This window comes from Neovison vison, chromosome 5 (assembly GCF_020171115.1).
Source record: "Neovison vison isolate M4711 chromosome 5, ASM_NN_V1, whole genome shotgun sequence".
NCBI lineage: Eukaryota > Metazoa > Chordata > Mammalia > Carnivora > Mustelidae > Neogale > Neogale vison.
This window is the reverse complement of record NC_058095.1, coordinates 1277297-1300930: the sequence shown is the minus strand read 5'-3', so window position 1 is coordinate 1300930 and position 23634 is coordinate 1277297. Positions and strand designations below refer to the sequence as shown.

At 54.5% G+C, this 23634-nt stretch overlaps 1 protein-coding gene across 2 annotated transcripts in view; it reads right to left on the bottom strand.

Annotated features, from left to right (window-relative positions):
• Positions 1 to 23634, bottom strand: part of NPLOC4 (NPL4 homolog, ubiquitin recognition factor) — a 54858-nt gene that overhangs the window by 30942 nt on the left and 282 nt on the right. Inside the window, exons 1-8 of one of the 2 annotated variants that reach the window (XM_044247229.1) lie at positions 22495 to 22746; positions 20068 to 20148; positions 10255 to 10367; positions 6684 to 6860; positions 4333 to 4381; positions 3474 to 3568; positions 1639 to 1762; positions 629 to 808 (exon numbers count right to left, since the gene is read on the bottom strand). In XM_044247229.1, coding sequence (XP_044103164.1) covers positions 629 to 808; positions 1639 to 1762; positions 3474 to 3568; positions 4333 to 4381; positions 6684 to 6860; positions 10255 to 10367; positions 20068 to 20148; positions 22495 to 22731 — 1056 coding nt within the window. In that variant the 5' untranslated portion in view covers positions 22732 to 22746. Of the gene's footprint in view, positions 1 to 628; positions 809 to 1638; positions 1763 to 3473; positions 3569 to 4332; positions 4382 to 6683; positions 6861 to 10254; positions 10368 to 20067; positions 20149 to 22494; positions 22747 to 23634 lie in introns of those variants that run through there. The other variant, XM_044247230.1, reaches the window with a different exon arrangement.

The window sequence follows — 23634 nt, the reverse complement described above, 5'->3', positions numbered from 1 at the left end:
AAATATATAAATAAAATCTTAAAAAAAAATCGTTAAATGCCGAAAATAAAACATAAACGTGTTCCCCAGGTAGCAGCACCGCCCTAGGAGCCCCTTCTGAGTGGCTCTCACAGCAGGGCCGCTGGTCACTCATCAGACACAGCCCAAGGATCCTCCTTTTTCCACCAAAGACCCCCCAGAACGCCTGAACTGTTCCCAGTCCTACCTGGTGGCCGTTCTAAGACGGCTGTGTGTGGCGCGGGTAAAGGACATGAGCGACCCTATGACCCTCTGGCTCCATTATTTCTGGGCCAGCTGACCACAGATGTGGCTGAAGGAGACACTGCAAGGGAGGGCGCGCTGGGCAACGGCCAGCGGTGGGACGCAGCCGACAGATTGGGTTCAATTTACTGACACTGACGGAGTCCTTACTGGCAGGTGAGACAACGTCCTTCTGCTCTGGAGATGCACACGGAAATACGCAGGGGCTTACCCTCCAAGAATGTGCGTGTGTGCGCCCATGTGGACAGAGACAGACAGACACGGCAAATGACAAAGCAGAGGAAGGGAAATGAAGTCTGAAAGCAGAGGCCCGCACGACCTTCGGCGCTGGGCAACACAAAGGCCCGCGAGGCCGGTGCTCGCCTACCTGCGGAGGCTCGTAAATGGCGGCTACTTCGGCCCTGATGCCGAGAGGAATGTCTTTGTGCTCGGTATACCGTCCGTACAGATACCCGAAATGCTGGTTCCCGGTCTTCCTCCAGAAGTCAAGGAAGCGATCGGCAACCGTGTGGTTCTCAAACATGATATTGTCCACGTGTCTGTATTTCTGTCGAGCAAGCAACAGGCTGATGAGCGTACTGTCGGGAATAACGCGTTTCTCTAGCATAAGCCTCTCGTTGGTCTGCACCTAGCTCTTCACACGCTCACACACTCATTTTAAAATGTGCTCTGCCCTTAAGACCGTGTCAGATTCTGGGGGGGAGTGGCGGTGGGAGTCCTCAATAAATTAATTGAAATTAATCTTACAGGACTTCACCTAAAATGCAGGTTTTCACAATCTCTGGCACAAAAATTAGATCTCAAAAAGAGCGAGCAGGAAGAGAAGAGAAAGGGAACAGTTCCCAAGCAGTCCCACGATGGCGGAGAGCAGCCTACAGAGCCGGCGCGGGCCGGCGAGCCAGAGGTGGTGAGCGGACGGACCCTCAAGGGCACAGAGGGCAGAGGGGAAGAGGCCAGAGTACTGCACGCGCCTTTCCCTGGTCTCCCCCTCCTTGCAGAGCCCAGCTTCCTTCTCTACCTGGCCTGGACAGGTGCTCTGAGGGGCTCCAGGACACTGTGGCTGCCAGTTTCCAGGGCCACTTAGAAGGAGAAGTGTAAACCCCGGAGCATTTTCAACAGTCACCAAGAAAGTCCTGCCTCCACAGAACCGACAAAAGTGAAAACCAAAGACCCCCCTCCACACGGGCAACACCTAGTGATCTCAGCAGCAGCGTCTCCAGCACACGATCTGGAAACACACTCGGACGCACCACACCCAGGGCACTTGGCCAGCGGCAGCGCCCCCCAAGGAGGGCCTTGTCTGCAGATGTTCATTTCTGAGCCACGAGCCAAGTGTACGGCTCCCCGCGGTCTGGACGGCCACAGCGAACGTCTCACCTGTCTGTTGAGTGTGATGGCACTCGGCTGGCACTTGGTGCAGATGCCGTTAGGCCACGGAAGGTGACCCTCGCACCCTGATTTAATCTTGCAACTGATGTTCTCCAGGGCGACAAACTTCCCCCTGAATAGAAGAGGCAGCTTAATTAACTCAATATTCCAACAGTGAAAACTTCAGCAGGAGACTGGAAATCGCATGTGAAACGTCTTCTACCTCCAGAACAGAGCTCTGGAGAGCTAAGCACGTGGAGGACAGCAGCGGGGGGACGTGCTGAGAACCGCTGTCACAGAGTCCCAGCTTCTGTCCTGCACGCAGAGACTACAGAAATACCTAACTGCTTCCCTATAAAAAGTCTCCATGTTCGATGTCTGTCGCTAACACCCATGAAAATTTTCAAGGATACTATTAAACACCTATTAATCTAACCTGAGCCACTGACAGGAAACAAAATCTTGTTTTTAAGTTTCATTAACTTATCAGCCAACACCTGCATCGCGAGTCCAGGACTTAGCTGTCTGTAAGAAACTCTGAATCAAGGTAGAAAGCCTGAGGAGGTCACTGCACAAAGGCATCCTCCCTGGCTTCTGGCTGAAATTCAGTCGGTCCAGCAAGGAAGCCGGGGCCCCACCAACGTGTGGGCTGGGTGCGCACAGGCGCCTTCAGCCTCTGCCAGTTTCCCACTCAAACGATAGTCCAGGAACTCGATTCTGTCTTCACAGGCCACTAGCACGCCGGCCTGAGGGCCCCTGGCAAGCAGTGACGGCCACCAGCCCACACGGGACCAAGAGCTGCCAATGTGGCCCCATGGGATACTGCAGACTAGACCCAGACTGCTGGAAGGCTGACGGGTTTCAGCACAACGAATCTCTACTCGTTCCCTAGTCCAGAAAGCTCCATGGCTTACCCCACTGACAGGCAAGAATGGGTCTCTGGTAGGATTTCTTTCTCGTGGTCTAATTTTTAAAAAGCCATTTCGGGATGTCAGCAGGTTGTCAGAGAAAAACTATCATCAGGCCAATGTGACATTCTGCACAAATGGTGCTGACTCGGGTTCAGCCGTCTCTCCCGCTGCACTGACGGGAATCATAAAATCCGGGCATGAAGTCCCCTGCCTTCTGGGCAGGTGAACATGCAGTCGTACAGTCAACAGAAAGGCTCACACGCGAAGTACCCGACGTGGGTTAAGAGAAATGAAACGCTCTCAGTCACCCCCTCTCCGGCCGCTATCACAGCTCGCACGTGGGGAGCTGAGAGACGCCCCCTGCACTGGCCGCCGGGCCGAGCCCGCAGACCGACCCGCTGAGGTGCCCGAGCCCCAGGCATGGGTGGTTGTGAAACCACCCGATAAAGAGGCAGGCTCCAGGGCAAACAGCTGGCGGGGGGGGGGCGGGGGACACACACACACACACGACAGGACTGTGGGACAAGTGGGCGAAGCTAACAGCGGTGGTTCAGTTGTGCCGAAAAGCAGGGCACGAGCTCTGACCCCCGTCACCCCTGACCTCCCCCGCCGGCACACACAGCTAAGCTGCCAGAGCACCACATCGCTGCGGGAAGGCCGGGAATACTCCCCGGGGGCCTCCCCAGCGGCCAGGGCCAGCCTGGCACCGGCCCAGTGCCCTGGGCGTGTGCATGACAAAAGGGCGTCAGTCTCCACCCCTCTTCTCTAGAATCGGAGCACAAGTCACGAACCCAAATGCTCTGAGCCCGGACCCCGCCCGTAGCTCTTCTCACTCCCGGGCTCAGAGGCTTTAAGCAACACCTGCAGACACACGAGGACTTGGGCCCGCCACAGCCACAGCAGCACAGCCCGACCGCGCTCCCGCTGGCTTACTTGTCGGCCCCCCCGGTCAGCTTGCGGATGTAGGCGTGGAAGGACATGTGCTTCACAGGAGGTTCGAGATGGTTCAGGTAGTCCTCGTCAAACGGCTGCCAAAACACACACAGTCCGGTCAGCTCCGGCTGGCGGCTCGAGGCCCGGAGAGGCGGGCAGCCACGCTTCGGCCGCGCGCAGGGAGAGACCAAGCCAGGACCCGTGCAGGGCGAGGAGGGAGGGCGGGCGCTCGGTTCCCCCTCCTCACTCTAGGTCAGAACCGAAGGCTTCTTTGGGCACCAGTTAGCCTTCCAAGATTAAAATGGATCTCAACTAGACACAACATGCTCTAGGTCAAATAAGAACTAGGAACGTTTCGGGGGCGAAGAAAAGCAGCCCGTAAGACGAAGAGGAGGCTCGTGAAGAAACTCAGGTCGGCCGCGCTGCTGCGGCCCCGCACCGACCCGTGACCAGTCAGCGCCATTACGGTGACTCTCCGCCTCACCACGACCCGTCAGGAGGAGGACGTGACTCGGGGAAAAGTAAATCGGAACAATGACGAGCACAGAAACCGGCAGCGCCGGCTGTGTCAGGTTTACAGGGACCGGCCAGGGAGCCCACTGCCAGCGCTGCCCTGGTCACGGCGAAACCAATGCTGCAGCTGACCGTCACCTACCCGGAAGGTCACTCCCATAAGCGAAGACCCGTCCTCCTCCAGCAGCGTGCACCCGTGGGCACGCGGGGCCCAGGGCGACGAACGAGGAGCTTTTTTTTCCCCACGCCCGACCCGACGCCCTGGCACAGGTGCAGGGCACGTGCAGTCGCGCCCTGGGGGGCAGCCCCTCCCGCAGCCCCGAACTTCCGCCGCGCGGACTCTCACCTCTAGCGGAACACAGTGCACGCATTTCCCCAGGGGGCCGTGTCGGCACCTGACAGCACAGGGCAAGAGAAACAGCCATTAGTGTGCCCGCTCTCCCGCCACCGCCCCGCCCCGGCACGGAGCACGTCCGCCGCAATCGAGGACTGCCCTGCCTGTGTGGGGCCACTGCACCCATTTTTAAGTCAACTCACGCCCAACGTGGGGCTTGAACTCACAAGCCCAAATCAGGAGTCCATGCTCTGTGACAGCCCACCAGATGCCCCATATGGAATTGTTTTTGATGGTATGTGAGCATTTTTTATTTTAATATCGTTGAGTATCTGGGGCGCCTGGGTGGCTCAGTAGGTTAAGGCTCTGCCTTCGGCTCAGGTCATGATCTCAGGGTCCTGGGATCGAGCCCCGCATCGGGCTCTGCCCAGCAGGGAGCCTGCTTCCTCCTCCCCCTCTGCCTGTCTCTCTGCCTACTTGTGATCTCTGTCAAATAAATTAAATCTTAATATATATATATATACACACACAGTTTATGAACGATTTTGACTTGCGTCAGAAAAACTGCCCAGCATGTCACACCTGTGATTCCATGATACTAACTGCTTCAGGCAACACTAAATAAAAGGAAAAGTGAACGGACTTAAAAACGGGTTTAAATCCATGTTAAGTCAACACTAAGGAGGCTGGGATGTGGATATGGCAAAGAACCCGTCGGCAGGACAGAAGTAAGTCCAGCTGGGAAAGCCCCCACATTGCGCACGTTTGGGTAAAAGCAGGAAGTGGCAGGCTCTCCGGGCCACCAAGACTGGTGACTTCAGAAGAGAAGCCGCAGGAGTGCCCCACGTACGAGGGGGCAGCACGACGTGCCCCGATGAGGGCGGTGACCCTGGCGGGAAAGCTGAGCGGCCGTCCCTCCGGGCTGGACAGGACCCTTCTCTAAACGGGGTCGCAACGCTCGGGCCCGTGCGCGTCCGACACTCGGAGTCTCCGAACGGGCAGGCTCTCACTGGCGGCAGCCGGATCGCACGCGCGCACACCCTGAAAGATTCCTAACAAAGCCTCAAAGACACCGATCGCGGGGGTCGGTGGGGAGCCAGCTCGGGTTCCCGGGGAGGAAACGCAAATGCGGGCTGGCGGCTGGCGGCCGGCCGCAGAGGGGCCGCGGAGGGGCTCCGTGCCAGCGCCGTCTGGGGCTCCTGAAACGAAGACATACAAGCGGCTAGCGCAGCAGGCGGAACCCCGATCCCGCAACATCAGCGCCCCGCTGGGTTTACAGAGCGACGTGGTTACGAGGCCCTACCGCAGACACAAGCCGCCTGCGCTCAGGCATTTCACGTCACTGAGCGTAAACTCCGGTGTTTCCACCCAGTTTCTTTAAGAAGAATCACAGGCGCGCCGGGTGCCTCAGTCGGTAAAGCATCTGACTCTCGATTTCGGCTCAGCACATGACCTCAGGTCACGGGATCAAGCCCTGCACCCCACTCCATGGTCAGTGGGGGGTCTGCTCCAGATTCTCTCCCCCTCTGCCCCGCCCCGCAACATGTACCGTGTGTACCCTCTAAGACAAAGAAGTCTTCAAAAAATTTAAAATTTTTTAAAAGATTTTTCTTATTTTTTAGAGAGAGAGAGTACAAGTACGGGAGTGGCAGAGAGAGGGAGAAGCAGGCTTCCTGGAGAGCAGGAAGCCCGACGTGGGGCTCGATCCCAGGACTCTGGGATCATGACCTGACCCAAAGGCAGAGGTTTAACCCACTGAGCCCCCCAGGTGTCCCTAAAACTTTTTTAAAAAATAAAGAGAACTACGAAAGACCACCAATACATAAACGGAGCTGAGCATAACCGTTCCACAAAGTCTAGGTGGAGGGAAACATTCGAGGAGGACCAGCATGTTGCTCACGAAGCTTCCACTGGAAGGAATGGGAAGGAGGCGCCGTGTGCATGATGCTGACGTTTCCCGACTGTGTCCCGCACGACAGCCCGAGCTACACCCTGCGCTGGTTGGTGCCCAGCGTCCCCCCTTCCCTGCTTCCTAATCCCAGCCCCGAACATGCGCTGAAGCCCAGCACGCTGCACGGCGGGCAGGAACGTCAGGAGTGCAGCGAGGTCAAGGCCTGGTTTCAGTTCCCTTCTTTCAAATCTTAGTTCCAAACACCTGAAAACTTCTGAAAGGACACATGGCACAAACATGGAGCTTCATGCAACAAGAAAAAGCTTGAAAAATAACATGCAGTGAAATTTTATCTGAACGGAGGTGATCCAACCGAGAACGCGTGTTCCTTCAGCAGATCTGGCTACAAACATCTCCCCTCCTGAGCCGCTAAAGGCAGCACAGCGGGGACGGGAGCCCCACAGACACTTACAGCTGCGGGTCGCGGCTTCTGTAAATCTTCCCGTCCTGCTTGCTGAGGTACTGGTCGATCTCGTCCTCCACCACGCTGGGAGCACCACAGGCCTTCAGCCCCAGCGGGGCCGATGTCTCCATCTCCGAGGAGGGCCCAGCGAGGCCGGAGGGGAACAGGAACAGCAGATCTCCGTGCCTGCCGGACGACAAACACAGGGCAGGGCCTTCTATCCTCCCACAGCCGGGACTGCACAGAAGAGCTGCTCACCCTCACGGGAGGGCCTCTGCATCCCAGAGGCAAACGCCAACGTCTGAGGTGAGACCTCGAATTGTAAGAGGCCAGAATTCTCCCTTTGCATCTCTCCTACGCTCCCTCATGTTCTAAAGGTCAGAGCAGGTTCTCTGCAACTGTGACACACTTTCTTCTGCGACTGTAGAACATCCGTGTGCCCACTGCACTCCTCACAGATAAAGTGGAGCCGCAACAAACACACTCAGCCTGGGGGCGGCCTTCGTCCTGCTCCTCACTCCGGGACTGGCTCCCGCTTCTTGCTCCCCGGTTACCGTCACCATTCTAGGCCCCGACGCACCACCTACCTGGTACACAGCCCCTCTCCCCGCGCTCGCACGCACCCCCCACACGAGTGCGCAGACATCGCGGGACACTGCTTGACAAATACGAGACTGTCACAGACACACGGTCTGCACCTGCTTTTCTCATTCAACAACACCTTGCTCCGGATCCCCCCCAACACGGGGTCTGGATCTCATCACTGCTTTTGATGGTGGCACCACGCTCCTGACAAGCCCGACTCGCCACTCACACCCGCGTCCGCTCGCTGACGGCCACGCGTGCTACCCACGGGCCTCGGCCACCAAGAACGGCGTTCAAGGAAAGGCGCAAGGACAGGCGGCTGTGCGGTTTTCCTTCTACGGGGCGCACTTCCAGGAGTGGCCCTGCTAGAACAAAGGTTTGGTTTGTGATGTTGCCAGTGGGCTGCTTTCGAAACAGGCTGCCCGATTCACAGCTCGAACGGCAGCGCTGGATGCTCTACCATTTCCACGCAGTCCGCGCTCTCCTGCTCACTCACGCGGCTGACTCACTGTGGGGCCCGCTTCGCGCAGCCAGACCAACGAGAGCCACGTGAGATGCTCCCACCTCCATGTGCTGGGCAGAAGCGACGTGGGCTCCGCGCCCGGGGAGAGGGTCTACAACACCAGCTTCAACCTCAGGCCCGGAGAAGCTGCGGCTCTGCCACGCGGGTAGCACTCAGAGCCGCCAGCGAGACCCGCACGCGGGGCCTGCTGCGGCCCTGGCCCGACCGACCGCAGGTGGCAGGCGGCAGGCCTGGAGAGCGAACACCACAGACACGGGACACGGAGAGGCGTGGCTGTGGCTCTTCACCAGGCCTGTTCTCTCATCTTCCTTCCATAACTTAGGGTGATAAAACTGCCAGACTTTAACTCCTGTTTCTCACAAGGGACCAGACATTCCTGAACACCCTCCTGCGACACAATACTCAGCTCGGGGCTGCACCAGGTCGAGCAGATGTGCTCTACCACGCACCGCGGAGCCCTAACGAAGGACAGAGCGCCCCACGGGCCCCACAACCCAGAGGAGCGCCCACAGGAAAGGCCCGAGAACAATGCCCTACAGGAGCCCTGAGCTTAGCTTCCACGGTCCTCCTCCAGGCAACAGGCGTCAAGGCCGTGAGCCTGCCAGAGCTGAAGCAGCCGCTGAGCCTGAAACACCACGTGAGGCCAGTCTCAGGCGCTGGGAAGAACCACCAGCCGAAAAGAGGAACCGCGGAGCAGTCCTGTCTTCCCGCCCCTCCTCTGCAGTAGAGAGAACAGCCACCTCGGAGAGTCTGCGACCACAGGGCAGCTCCGCCCGCCTCCAGGCTAGAATCAGGGATGCTACTTGGTTCCAGAAGCCCAAAGCCAAAAATTAACTGGAGGGAGTGCCAGGTCCACAGAGCCCCTCAGGCCAACAGAAGCAAGCGCAAGCTTCCCCGGCAGAAAACCCTCTGGCCTGCCCGGGCCTCCCCACCACCAGGTCTGGTCAATTATGAGCTCTCAAATGCACGAGAGACCACGCTCAAGAGTGGGCACACGCAACAGGAACAGAACTGGACAGCCCCGGATTCCGGATTTGGAACTGCAAGACACGGAACATAAACGTCTACAGAATGTTCAATGAAAACGGGCTGGAAAAAGCACAAGCAACGAGAGGCCGCCCAAAAGGACAGAGGCTTCTGGGGAGCAGTGTGGCAGGGGCCACAGATCTGGGTCAGTCTTCCCAAATCCCCCTCAGACGGTCAGGCCAGACAAGCCACAGATAGCTGTGATGCCACCTTGGGGAGACTGACCACCTCAGACACCCTGAGGTGTGACGGGCCAAGGCAGAACCCCAAGGAGCCCAGTGGTCTCAGTGGAAGCCTGGAGGGCCAGTGTGACAGCAACGCAGCCCCCAGAGCTAACAGAGCTAACAGCTGGTTTGAAAAGAAATCAAGTCAGATATTTTAAAATGGAAAAATATAATCCCTGAAACAACAAGAGAACTTCCCTCTTCCTCCACCTGCCTCTCTCCCTACTTGTGATCTCTGTCAAATAAATAAATAAAATCTTAAAAAAAAAAAGGATACAAAAGCTCTTTACAAGGAAAGGAAGGCTATACCTCAGCCACATGGAAAGCAGACGACATTAACATGACGAAAAGCTTTGGCTAATTAGACACAGGCAAGGTGCCCAACAAGTATTTGCTGAGAAGCAAATGAATAAACACTAAGACTGCATATTTTTTCCTAGATGTACTAATTTGTTAACCTAAAAACGATCACACCAATGGTCAAGACAGGTCAACAGGCACAGGGCCAGCCGCCAGCAAAGCCCAGCCCAGTCAGCCCGCAGCGGCCACAGCAGCCACGCTGCGTCCGCCCCGACAGGAGCGCTCCCGGCTCGCTACTGGGGCCCAGAATCATGGATGCACCAGCAGCTGTGCCCAGACAGGTCAGACAGGAGTCAGGAAGCTTCTTCTGTAAAGAGCCCAGCATAAACATCCCCGGCTCTGCAGGCCATGCCGTCTGGGCCACAACCGCTCGGCCCCACGCTCGCGGCAGGAACGTGCGCCTGAGTGACGTGGCCGCACACCAGCGAGACAAGGAGAGCGGGCAGCGGCTGTGGGCAGACGGCTGGACCTCCTGGAAACGCCACTGACATGACCAACTGCCGCGGAGGAGCTCAGGGGACCCCGCCACCAAGAAACGTCGCGTGGGCACCAGCCCCTCCCGGCCAGCCAGCAGCCCCGGGGCAGACCCACACGCAGCTCCGTTCAAGGTCCCCCCCGCAGAGGAGGAGCTGAGTGTGCAGCAGCGGCCGCCCGCGCCCGGCACCCGGCACCCTCTCCTCTCAGGGACACGCGGCCCCGGCTGCGAGTCCATGAGCTCGGCACAGAAGGAGCGGCACCTTCGGCGCGCCAGCGGACGACCCCCCAAGAAACATGGCGGCATCGAGGGGAACCCGCAGCGCCGAGCGGCCGCGCGGGGCCCTGCGGTCGTCCCCCCGCTCCGTCGTCCCTTCCCAGCACTTACTGGATTTTGAGCAGACTGAGGGATTTGGTCGACGACGCTGTGATCTCTCCAGTCTTGTTTCTATTGATGTAAACTGAGAAGCCATTATTTTGGAAACCAAACTCCTTTGCGACCTAAAACAAAGCCCCAAAAAACACATGTTGAGACAAATATTTGAGTATCACTACTCTGGCCACACATGCACCAGACGATACTAGAACAACGCTCACTAAATTTAGAACAGCTCCTCGGGAACCAAATTCCTCTTGTGATTTTGGTCGCTTGTGAGGAATCCGTACTGCCCACACAGATGTCAAGTAAAATGAGAAAAGTGGCCAAACGGAAGCAAAGCTCTGTGAAAATGAGAAGGCTACAGGACACATGGAAGAGTCTGAGGCAAGCAGAAGTCATGGCTGCATCTGGCAAGTTTAACTTCTACTTCTGAAATCAATTGTAAAAACCCAGTTCCAGGGGCGCCTGGGGGGCTCAGTCAGTGAAGCGTCTGCCTTCGGCTCAGGTCATGATCTCTGGGTCCTGGGATCGAGTCCTGTGCTGGGCTCCCTGCTCAACGGGGAGCCTGCTTCTCCCTCTAACCATTCTCCTGCTCATGTTCTCTCTTTCAAATAAATAAATCTAAAAAAAAAAAAGGAAAAAAAGAAAAAAAATTCCAATTTTGAAACCAAAGAGAAGAAAAACAGGCAAAGAATGGTGCCTCCCGGCCAGTGCTAACCACGGGCTCCCACACCAGGCCCTGCGCCAGGGGCTGCGAATGCTCGCGCCCTCACTTCCCGAACAGTAAGCAGTCCCAAGAGCCTGCTCCTTTCTGGATGCTCAGAACACAACAATGAATGAATACAGACCAGGTTCCTGCCATCGAGGACCTCAGCATCAAAGCGGGGAGAAAGCTAAGAGACAAGAACCCCAGGTGCGGACCAGCAGCAGGTGACAAAGGAAGAGAGGGCAGCAGAGGAGAGGCCACCCCAGGCAGCAGGACAGAGAAGCAGAGAAGGCCTCTGAGGAACACGTCTGAGCAGAACCCCGGGGAAGGGACTCCAGCCGTACTCAGAGCCGAGAAAGAGCAGCGCGGGCAAGAGGAGAAGCATGAGGGCTGAGTGGTGGGGAGGGGCTGGAAGAGAGAGGCCGGTCGGGCCAGAGCCCAGCAGGCACAAAGGACACGGTAAGAGACAAGCAGGGCAAGGCAGACGGGACGCGTGGGCTCGGAGGGGTCTGTATTCCAGCCCAGGGGCCGGGGAAGCCACAGGAGCTGAGAGCAGGGGGTGGCCAAGCCGTGAGGCTTACTTCTCATGGATACTCTGCTGGAGGTGGGAAGAGGCAACAGGAGAGCCGGCTGCCGGGCCCAGAGGAGCCGGGCTCGGTCAAGGCCAGGACAAGGGAGATCGAGGGAGAAGCACACCTTCCAACCATCACAATCTACAGCCCGTGCTCATGTGGGAACGGGGCAGATCGGAGTGAGGGAAAGGGAGGGCATCAGCACGGTGTTCAGACTTCTGGCTTGAGAACTGGGGGGACAGGAGGAAGACTACACCGGCAAGGAGGCACGGAAGAGGGGCGCCTGGGTGGCTCAGTGGGTTAAGCCGCTGCCTTCGGCTCAGGTCATGATCTCAGGGTCCTGGGATCGAGTCCCGCATCAGGCTCTCTGCTCAGCAGGGAGCCTGGTTCCTCCTCTCTCTCTCTCTCTGCCTGCCTCTCTGCCTACTTGTGATCTCTCTCTGTCAAATAAATAAATAAAATCTTTAAAAAAAAAAAAAAAAAAAAAGGAGGCACGGAAGAGGGTGCAGGAGAAGGAAGACTGAAGGAAAAGACAGGTCTTCAGGGCGCCTGGTTGGCTCAGTGGTTAAGTCTTTGCCTTCGGCTCAGGTCATGATCCCAGGGTCCTGGGATCGAGCCCCACATCTGGCTCCCTGCTCTGCGGGAAGCCTGCTTCTCCCTCTCCCACTCCCCCTGCTTGTGTTTCCTCTCTTGCTGTGTCTCTCTCTGTCAAATAAATGAATAAAACCTTTAAAAAAAAAAAAAAAAAGACAGGTCTTCCCTTTAACGCCGAGACTGAGGGGGTACCCAGCCAGGCATCAGCAGCCCGTCAGCACTGGAGTCTGGGGCCAGGAGAGCAGTCCAAGTTGTACCTCAACGCACAGGGGTCAACAGAGTAGAGGCAAACACAGGAAAAGACCAGGAGTCTCAGCAGAGAATCAAATAATCAAGTGGAATGAAATGGAAGTTCCACAACAGAAAACAGTAACTGGAACGGGAAATGCTGGCCGGGCCGGTCAGCGGAAGGGAGACGCGGCAGTAGGAGGCAATCAGCCTGCAGACAAACTTCAGGAATCTGCACAGTCTGAAGACGGAGATTTTAAAGAAAAATGACGAGAACCTTATGAACTCCCAGGACATCAAACGATCCTAAGGACGATAAAATAAGGAAAGGCCTGAAAAGTATTTGAAGAACAAATGGCTGAAAACCTCAAAGGTGATGACAAGTACAGAGTAACAAATCAGAAAGTTCAGCAACCCCCAAGCGGGCACATAATAAACGGCCGCTTGGTGCCTGCATCAGGGTCACACCGCTGACAGCCGGAGATCAATGGAGACCAGAGGACAATAGAATGACACCTTCAAAGTGCTGAGAGGGAATAAAAATCTGTCAACTCAGATTTCTGTATCTGGCAAAAACACCCTCTGCATACGAAAGCGAACTGAAAATGCTGTCGGGCCAACAAAACGTGAGGGGGTGTCAGCAGCAAGCCCCTCGCCGGGACTCCAGGCTGAAGAGCGGGACAGCAGATCGGGTCAGACCAGAGAAAAAACCGGAAGGACACGTAAGACAGAGACTAGGACGAGAGCTTCGACTACACAATCTGAAACGTCCTGTGATCGGCTTTCAAAAGAGAACCGCAGCCAACTACGTTTGAATAATTAATAGAGAAACAAATTAAGGGGGGCGGCCACGAGAATTTTGACAGAGACAGTGCAGGTCAGGGACGAGACCAGAGAGGAGTTCTGCGCATTTCCCTGAGTCAGAGAAAGACCATTTCTGCCTAGTCCAACCTGCTCCTTTCCAGCCAATTTCTCCTTTGACATGGAATTATTGGTAAGACCTACTACTTACTCACTATGAGAAAAAACACTTGATTTAATGATTAGCTTTACATACTAACCTCATTTCCTACAGATTTTAAATACATGAATTACAAGTAACTCCATCTTCTCATTCTGAAATTCTCAAAGTGATAATAAGAAATGGTCCTTAAGGGGCACCCGGGGGAGCTCAGTCATTAGGCATCTGCCTTCGGCTCAGGTCATGATTGCGGAGTCCTGGGATGGAGCCCCGACCGCATCTGTCTCCCTCCTCCGCAGGAAGCCTGCTTCTCCCTCCCCATTGCCCTGCCTGTGTTCCCTCCTGCTGTATCTCTGTGTCAAATTATTTTTTTTTAATCAAAAAAGGGGGAGGCACCTGGGTGGATCGGTGGGTTAAGCCTCTGCCTTCGGGGTCAGGTCATGATCTCAGGGTCCTGGGATGGAGTCCCACATCCCTAAGGTATTTTTTAAAAAAAAGAAAAGAGGGGCGCCTGGGTGGCTCAGTGGGTTAAGCCACTGCCTTCAGCTCAGGTCATGATCTCAGGGTCCTGGGATCGAGTCCCGCATCAGGCTCTCTGCTCAGCAGGGAACCTGCTTCCCCCTCTCTCTCCGCCTGCCTCTGCCTACTTGTGATCTGTCAAATAAAATAAATTTTTTTAAAAATTTTAAAAAATAAATTAAATTAAAAATTAAAAAAAGAAAAGAAAGCATCAGCAAATTAAGACCATGAAATTTATATTCCCAACTGCAATAAAAGTTAAGACAAAAGACTGAAAATAATGACATTGACTCTTCTCTGCAACAGCTTCGATATAAACTGAAATGAACTGTGGCAGCTATTCCGCAAACCCATCATGCTTCTCTGTACCCAACACCCTCCAAGCGATTTCCAAAACAAGAAAGCTTTCGCCACAAGTTTGAGCTTCCCGAAAGCTACCATACTACTCCCAGGATGAAAAGGAGTATCCAAAATGGGGCAGGGGCTGTTGTGGGGCAGCCCTCTGGATAAAGGTAAGTCCCCTGGGACCGCATGACCAGCGTTTACACTCCCCATAAGGACGGAGATAAAGCTGTCTTTTTTTATTTTTAAGATTTGTTTATCTTAGAGCGCACGGGAGGGCACGGGGGAGGGGCAGAGGGAGAGACAACCTCCAGCAGACTGCACGCCGGACGCAGAGCCCAATGCCGGGCTCAGTCTCCCGACCAGGAGAGCGTGACCTGAGCCGAAAGCAGTCAGCCACTTGACCGACTGTACCGCCCAGGCGCCTCCAACTGCCTCTTCAACTACGACAGTGGCGCAGTGCGTCCACGGGGAGTCCCACCTCTGAGACGCAGAAACCGATGTATCGCTTGTTAAGCTACTCCCGCGAACAGAACTGCTTCTACCAACTTCCGAGTTTGGTTTCTTTTCTTTTTAAATAATTTGTTCATCTGACTGAGAGACACAGTGAGAGAAGGAGAAGCAGGCTTCCCGCTGAGCAGGGACCCCGACGCGGGGCTCCATCCCAGGACCCCAGATCATGACCTGAGTGGAAGGAAGACATGCTTAACGACTGAGCCCCCCAGGCACTCCTGAATTTTGAGTCCTTTACCCAAAGATACAGAAATCTAACACAGGGACCAACCACTTAAAAAAGTGTTTATCAGGGGCGCCTGGGTGGCTCAGTGGGTTAGGCCGCTGCCTTCGGCTCAGGTCATGATCTCAGGGTCCTGGGATCGAGTCCCGCATCGGGCTCTCTGCTCAGCAGGGATCCTGCTTCCTCCTCTCTCTCTGCCTGCCTCTGCCTACTTGTGATCTCTGTCTCTGTCAAATAAATTAAAAAAAAAAAAAAACTTAAAAAAAAATGTTTATCAGAGTCTCATAAAAGCATCGTTAAAATCTTAACAACCGCGCGCTTGGGCGGCACAGTCCGTTGAGCGCCCGACTCAGTGTCAGCTCAGGTCATGGTCTCGGGGTCCGGAGACGAAGACCCGCAGAGTCTGTTGAAGACTCTCTCCCCCTCCATCTGCGCCCCCACCCCCACCCTCATCGCAGCACACTCTCTCGGTCTCTCACTCTCTCTCAAAAAAAAAATAAATAGATCTTTAAAATCTTAAAAATGTTCTATGCACACCCGAGGTGAACTCTGTGTAAAACCGCTGTCGTAAAAGCAGACGCGCAGTACGGAGTCAAACCCCCACGCTCAGAACCGGAGGAGACGAGAAGGAACCACAGCAGGACCCACTCACGTCAAAACCCAGCAGAACCGCAGTGCAGGGTCGAGGAGCGCACGCCGAGGGGGCACAACGCAGGAAAGGGGAAGCCGTCCCCATGGGCGCCGGAGGCGTCAGGGAGCGGGGCAGACCGTGACCCTGCAGCACCGGCCGCACCCCCCCTTCACCATCAGTCATTCGTCCGTATTTGCCAACCGTTTCTTAGTATGTGGTTTACTTCATGGTTAAAAACAACAACAACAAGGACAAAGGAGGTCACAGACGGCGGAGGTCAATTAGGACGGGCTAGAGCCGTCCTCCAGCCCACGCAGGGGAGGGACAGCAGCAGCCCCACAGTGACCGGAGGCAGGGGTGCTGCTGCTGAGCCAGACAGCCTGGAGGAGCCGCCCGGGGAGGCTCGCGGTCTGAGGAGCCACGGCAGGAGCGGCGCTGGGCGGCCTCAAGACAACCCGCGACTCTCGGACCCTGGGAGGCAGTCTCGGCGGCATCCACCGCCTCCCACCCGCGAACGGCAGCGCCCGGGGGCTGAACGCCGCCATCGAGGCGCTCAGTGTGCAGAACGGCGAGCTGAGCCAGCCGCGTCCGCAGCGGTCTGCAGCCTCGTCAGAGGGAACGGGGGTGGGGGGGGGGCACCACGAGCCCCCGTGCGCACCCACAGCCAGTTACGAACTTCCGACGATGAACGCGATCCGGGTGGGAAACGCTGGAAGGGGTCCGGAAGACACAAAACGGGACGGCAGAAACCACGGACTGGGGCGGGGGATAAGGGAGGGCCGCTGTTGAACACACACAGTTTCAGATCTGCAAGATGCAAAAGTTCTGGCAATGGATGGTCCTAACGACCACGTGAATTACTTCACAGGAGGGAACCGCGGGCGAAGAGACGGTTTAGGCCTCGGGCACCGGCTGGCTCAGGTGGAGAAGCAACTCTTAATCTCAGGGTCACAAGTTCAAGCCTCAGGGTGGGTAAAGACATTACTTTAAAAATTGGTTTCGGGGCGCCTGGGTGGCTCAGTGGGTTAAGCAACTGCCTTTGGCTCAGGTCACGATCCCAGAGACCTGGGATCAAGTCCCACATCAGGCTCGCAGCTCCACAGAGAGCCTGTTTCTCCCTCCAACCTTCTCCCCTCTCATGCTCTCTCTCAAATAAATAATATCTTTGAAAAAAAAATGGTTTCGATGACAAATTTTATGTTATACTTTTTTTTAAAATTTTAAATAATCTCTACACCCGATGTGGGGCTCAAACCCACCAGCCCAAGACCAAGAGTCACACCCTCCACCAACTAAGCCAGCCTGGCACCCCGTTATGTGTTATTTATTTCTTCTGGGAAAAAGCGAGCAAGAGCGGGATGGGGTGCGGGTGGCAAAGGGAAAGGCACAGGATCTCAAGCCGACTCCACACCCAGCTTGGCCGCCAACTCGGGGCTCAAGGTCACAACCCTGAGATCATGACCTGAGCCGAAAGCAAGAGCAGGATGCTTAACCAAGTAAGATACCCAGGCTTCCCTGTTACGTGTTATTTTTAAAATGATACAAATCTCCATTTATAGACATAAAACCATTCCTTAATTTATTGTCAAGTAAAAAAACACGGGGACTACAAATTGTCCTAACACCCCTGGAAAAGATGCACCTTGGGAACAATACGTGCCCCAGTGCCTGCCTGTGCGGCCGCAGGGTGCACAGGTGACTGCCTGGGCTCCTGGGAACCTGCCATCCACACGGCACAGCTGGACAACTGTCATCCCGCAACATTTCGGTCAAACAAGCCACTTAATGCTCAATCAAGAAAAAAATGGAGGATTTAGGGCTGTCATGCCCTGCTAGTAACCCAGAGAGAAACCCAGCACGTGCACCTGGAGAACAGGTGTCGGCGGCCGGCACCGAGCCTCCCGACAGAGGACTGATTTCATTTAGACTTCACTTAGACGTTCCTTCTCATGGATGCACAAGAATAACACATGATTAAAATAAATTTCCAAGTAAGTCTAAAGAAACTTTACGTAAGTATAAAATCTAAATGACAAAGAAAACAGGTGGGAAAGTATTTTTTTCTTTCCAAATCACACATAAACACGGCTTCTTAAACTCAATAATGTCTTAGATTTGACAAAGTACGTTCACGGCACAGCACAATCCCATTTTAGCAAAAGTCTGTACACGTAAGTATGTGTGTACAGACATGTGGGCTCTAAAGACACGCTATGGTTTGGGTTTTTTTTTTAAAGAGAGCGCGCATGGCAGAAGCAGGGGAGGTGGCAGGCAGAGGAAGAAGCAGGCTCCCCACCGAGCAAGGAGCCCGAAGTGGACTTGATCCCAGGACCTCGGGATCATGATCTGAGCTGAAGGCTCAGACGCTTCACCGACTGAGCCACTGAGACACCCCAAAACATGCCATGTTAATGGTTATTTCTGAGCAGTAAAATTTCAACTGATTCTTACTTTTTATACTTTTCTGAATTGTTTTAGCCTTTCAGAATAAATGCTTATTATCCCAGTAATCAGAAGAAAGGATCTTCATTTGAGGGGAAACAATTTCAGAGTAATACACGTTTGTTTGTGAGGATTCCCCTCCTCTAAGCACTCATTACTGCGGTGGGGACGGCTCCAGAGACCAAGTGGCCAAAACCAAACTACACGGCCGCCTGGGGGCTCAGTCAGTGAAGCGTCTGCCTTAGGCTCAGGGTCAGGATCCAGGGGTCCTTGCTCAACAGGGAGCTTCTCCCTCTGCCTGCTGCGCTCCTGCTGGCGCCCTCTCTCGCTCTGAGAAGTCAATAAATTAAATCTTTAAAAACAAGACAAACTAAACTCCCAAGCCCAGCCCTCCCCGTGACCGGCTGTCACGCTGTGTCTCCCTGGGCCAGGCAGCCATGAACTGTCCGGGAGGAAATACAAGCATTTCAGGAATACTACTGCTGCAAATAAAAGTGAGAACCACAAGGTCCTGCTGTTATCTCGGAAACCTTCTGAATTTAACCTGACAACTCCACATTTGGTATCAAGCACGAACGCCTCAAGTTAAAAACAAAATCATATTCCTACGCGGTTATTACAAATTTAAGTTTAAGAAATTTCCCTGTTAGGGGCACCCAGGTGCCTCAGCTCTGCCTTCGGCTCAGGTCAAAACCTTTAAAAAAAATTGGGACGCCTGGGTGGCTCAGTTGGTTAAGCGGCTGCCTTCGGCTCAGGTCATGATCCCAGCGTTCTGGGATCGAGTCCCACATCGGGCTCCTTGCTCGGCAGGGAGCCTGCTTCTCCCTCTGCCTCTGCCTGCCTCTCTGTCTCCCTGTGCTCACTTGCTCTCTCTCCCTCTGTCTCTGACAAATAAATATATGAATAAAATCTTAAAAAAAAAAAAAAAAAAAACTTTAAAAAAAATAAATAAAATTTAAAAATTAAAAAAAAAAAAAAACTTTATTTACAAAAATAGGGGCACCTGAGTGGCTGAGTCAGTTAAGCAACCAACTCTTGGTTTCAGCTCAGGTCGTGATCTCAGTCAGGGTCAAGGGACTGAGCCCCACATGGGCTCTATGCTTAGCTCAGAGTCTTCTGGAGATTCTTTCTCCCGCCTCTCTCCCTCTGCCCCTCCCCCTGCTCCTGTGACTAACTAAATAAATAAAATCTTTAAAAAAAAAAGCAAGTCAGGGAAAGGAAATCCGTACGCCAAGGGGAAAAAGAACAGGAGGTCACGCCATGGGACACAGTCTGCTCACGCCTGCCGTGAAGCATCAATCACAAGCCGCTCCTGACTGCAGGGCTCTCCTCTCAGGGGACCCTTCTGAAGCCTGGCTGCGCTTTCACATTTGCGCTCTATGAACTCATAACCGATCTACGTATGTGGCCCTCACTTTCTTTCTATTTATTTGAGAGAGAGAAAGAGGAAAAAGGAGAGAAGCAGACTCTGTGCGAACCAGGGAGCCTGAAGTGGGGATCGATGCCTGGACCCTGAGATCATGACCCGAGCTGAGATGAGGAGTCAGGAGCGTAACTGACTGAGGCACGGCAGGCGCCCCCTGTGCCTCTGATCTTCTAATGAAGTGGGACTGGGGCGCAGGGGTGGCTCAGATGGTCAGGTGTCTGCCTTCAGCTCAGCGGGGAGTCTGGGGAGTCTGCTTCTCCCTCTGCCTCCGCCTCTCTCCCCTGCTCACCTTCTCTGTCGCTCTCTCAAATGAATAGGTAGAATCTTTAAATTAAAAAATAAAATAAAGTGGGAATTATTCTGTACATGTTTTTAACAATTTTCCTTTAACAGACAATTCAAGTCTTTCACTTTCTAATCTTTCCAATTTTTCACTCTCCTAAGTACTAGTCTTGTGAAATACTTTAACACGCACCCTTGGACTCTCTTCGGCCACCATGGCAGTAAGCCATGGTCAGTGATGCAATGTGCCCTGGATCAATCCAGTCACGGTGGAGAAGAGCAAGTCAGAGACTGTGACCAGGGAGTGGGCGAGTCAGGACGGGTCTAGATGGGGAGGGAGCAGCAGGGGAGGATGGGAGGGCGCAAACCCACGCCACCGCTACCTTTTTCAAAAATGCTGCCGCTGTTTCTCTCTTGGTGGCTGTGATCCGCTTCACCCCGTCTGGGGACTGGACACGAATTATCTGTCACAAACGAAACAAGGCGGTTACTGCACAGACTAGTAAGTTCCTGATCTGACTGAGACTAACACCCGCGGTCTTTCAGCATCTGGGTCACCGAAACTTAGAGCCAAACCTCTCCCTTCCCCGAGCAACACCAGGTGCTTCGACAAGAGCAGCAGAGGCACGAGATTCTCAACCCACGCAAGGACTTCCTGACAGGACGTCCCTGACTCTCAACTCTGGTCATTTCACTCAGAAAAATGTTTAACCATTATTTCTTTTTGGATTTACAGAAACAATAATACAACAGCAAAACAACAACAACAACAACACCCTTTATGAATCATGAATGACTGGGTTCATTAAAAAAGATCTCTTTGGGGGGCGCCTGGGTGGCTCAGTGGATTAAAGCCTCTGTCTTCGGCTCAGGTCGTGATCCCAGGGTCCTGGGATCGAGCCCCACATTGGGCTCTCTGCTCAACGGGGAGCCTGCTTCCTCCTCTCTCTCTGCCTGCCTCTCTGCCTACTTGTGATCTCTGTCAAATAAATAAATAAAATCTTAAAAAGAAAAAAAAATCTCTTTGGGGGCTCCTGGCTTGCTTAGTCGGTGAAGCATCCAACTCTGGATCTCAGGGTTTTGAGTTCAAGTCCCACATTAGGTGTAGAGACAACTTTAAAAATAAGTAAAAAAATTTGGGGCGCCTGAGTGGCTCAGTGGGTTAAGCTGCTGCCTTCGGCTCAGGTCATGATCTCAGGGTCCTGGGATTGAGCCCTGCGTCGGGCTCTCTGCTCGGCAGGGAGCCTGCTTCCCCTCTCTCTCTGCTGCTTCTCTGCCTACTTGTGATCTGTCTGTCAAATAAATAAATAAAATCTTAAAAAAAAATAAAATAAAATAAAAATAGGTAAAAAATTTGGGGCGCCTGAGTGGCTCAGTGGGTTAAGCCGCTGCCTTCGGCTCAGGTCATGATCTCAGGGTCCTGGGATCGAGCCCCGCATCGGGCTCTCTGCTCACAGGGAGCCTGCTTCCCTCTCTCTCTCTCTGCCTGCCTCTCTGCCTACTTGTGATCTCTGTCTGTCAAATAAACAAATAAAATCTTTAAAAAAAAATAAAATAAAAAAATAAAAATAAGTAAAAAATTTAAAACACATCGGATTAAAAAAGTAATAAAAATTTAAAAAAAGAGAACAAAATGAGTGTTGTTCTAAAATCTACATGCAAAGATCAGAATGATCTGAAAGAATCATAGAGTATCTTCTAATTTGTTATTTACCTTTAATAGAAAAACTGAAAGAAATAAAGGTGTTTAACATCATGGTAAACATACCAGGGTTTTAAAAAAATACTTTTATGGCAACCCTGAAACGGCTGGCAGGCCTGGAACACGGCACACAGAGCACCACCTTCTAGGACTTGATTTTTATACAGATCAAAGTCCTTCTGACGGTGGGTGAGTTACTCTGGCCAACTGCACAAGTTCCTGCTTTCATCGGGGAGCGTGAAAAGGCATGCCCTGCCGAAAACAGGGCAGAGGATGCGCCAACCACCCGAGGGGAAGAAAGTCAGTCAGGAACACACCACCACCACCAAGTGAGCACGGCGGCGTCTCGTTTCAGCCATTACTGCACTGTGCGCTGCACTGAAAACAAACACTTTAAAAAAAACAAATACCCTTTACATATGAAAAATGTCTTAAGCCATTGTTTTTTAAAAGATTTTCAGGGGCGCCTGGGCGGCTCAGTAGGTTAAGCCGCTGCCGTCAGCTCAGGTCATGATCTCAGGGTCATGGGATTGAGCCCTGCGTCGGGCTCTCTGCTCGGCAGGGAGCCTGCTTCCCCTCTCTCTCTGCTGCTTCTCTGCCTACTTGTGATCTGTCTGTCAAATAAATAAAATCTTAAAAAAAAATAAAATAAATTTTAAAAAGAGATTTCACTGAAACAGGATAAAATGCCGCAATGGCTTTGATCAACTGTCCACTTTTATCAAACAAAGTAAGATTAATCTAGATTTTCCTAAAATAGTTTGATTTTCTCATTTTCTACTTTCACGTTACTGAGAAGGCTTTACCCTGATTCTGCTCTCAATTTTTAAGATTGTCTTGGATAATCCTTATGAAATCCCTTTTTTTTTTTTTTTAAGATTTTATTTATTTGACAGAGAGAGACACAGCAAGAGAGGGAACACAAGCAGGGGGAGTGGGAGAGGGAGAAGCAGGCTCTCCGACGAGCAGGGAGCCCGCTGCGGGACTCGATCTCAGGACCCTGGGATCATGACCTGAGCGGAAGGCAGACGCTTAAGGACTGAGCCGCCCACGGCCCGACCTCCCAACTGTTAAGGCCCGAAGCATCTTCTGTCTTTCCGCTGCTCACTGGCTCATCGGTGCGGACGCAAACGCGAACTCTTCTGCCGTCGCTGCACTCAACACCTAGAATCGCGTCTTCAGAACACGCAGCAGGGCCCCAGCCCGCTCCGGCCCGTCTTTCCGGACATCTGCCTCCCACACTGCGGCCGGTTAAGAGCTTGGTTTCTCTGTGGGAGACTCTGTGACCGTCCCTCTGTGCACGTGGGAACGAGGGCCGGACCCTGCAGGCCCTGAGTCTCTGCATCGCCAGGAGCCCTCCTCCCCGGCCACCTGCAGCGGCGCGGCGGGGAGCGCAGGGAAGTTCTGGCTCGGAGGCCGCCGCAGGCCGCGAGATCCAGAAGAGGCAGCCCCGGCACCGCAGACGCCCAGCCTCCTGGCTGCGCGGGTTTTCACGGCTCGGACGAAAGGGGCCCGGAGTACGTCGTGGGAGAGTGGAGCAGCCGGCGGGACCCGAGGCAGGTGCGGCCGCCCGAAGCCGAGCGGGGCGGCGCCCACGGACACACCGGCCGGAGCGCGGCCGCGGCCCCCCCGAGCGGGCCCCCCTGCGCTCCGGCTCTGCTCCCTTCCTCGAAGGCAGCGCGTCAGGGAGTCCCGCTCGAGGGGCGGTCAGCGTCTTCAGTTTGCCCCGGGCCGCGGGGAGACAGGAGGAGGAGCGGGAAGCCTTCGCCCCCAGCAGACCCAGGCCGCCCCGGCCAAACGCAGACGCCAGCGGCCGGGAACGCGCGGTGGGACCCGCTCCCCAGCGCGCCTCTGCTCTCCCCGGGAGCCCCACCTGCCTAACGCTCACGCAGGCCGCGCCGCCTGCCCTGCGGACCGCGTCCCAGACCCACGCGCTCGCGAGGGGAAGCCGCGGCCGGACACCCGGGGCGGCTTGGGCTCCGGGTTTGCTTTTCTCACTTTCGCCGGCTTTTTACGGCGCGGGCGCGGGGCGCGGGCACGGGCAACTCCCGACCGCACGGAAGCGCCTCCTTCCCCAACAGGTGGCTGTCACCGCGTCCCTGCGCGCCCAGACCGACCGCCGCCGCCGCCGGGGTCCCGTCCTCGCAGCCCCCGCGGCCGCAGCGCCCTCCCCGCGGGGCCTCGAGCCCAGGCTGGGGCGCGCCCCTCTTCCGATGGCCGCCCCGCACCCGGCCCCGCACCCGGCCCG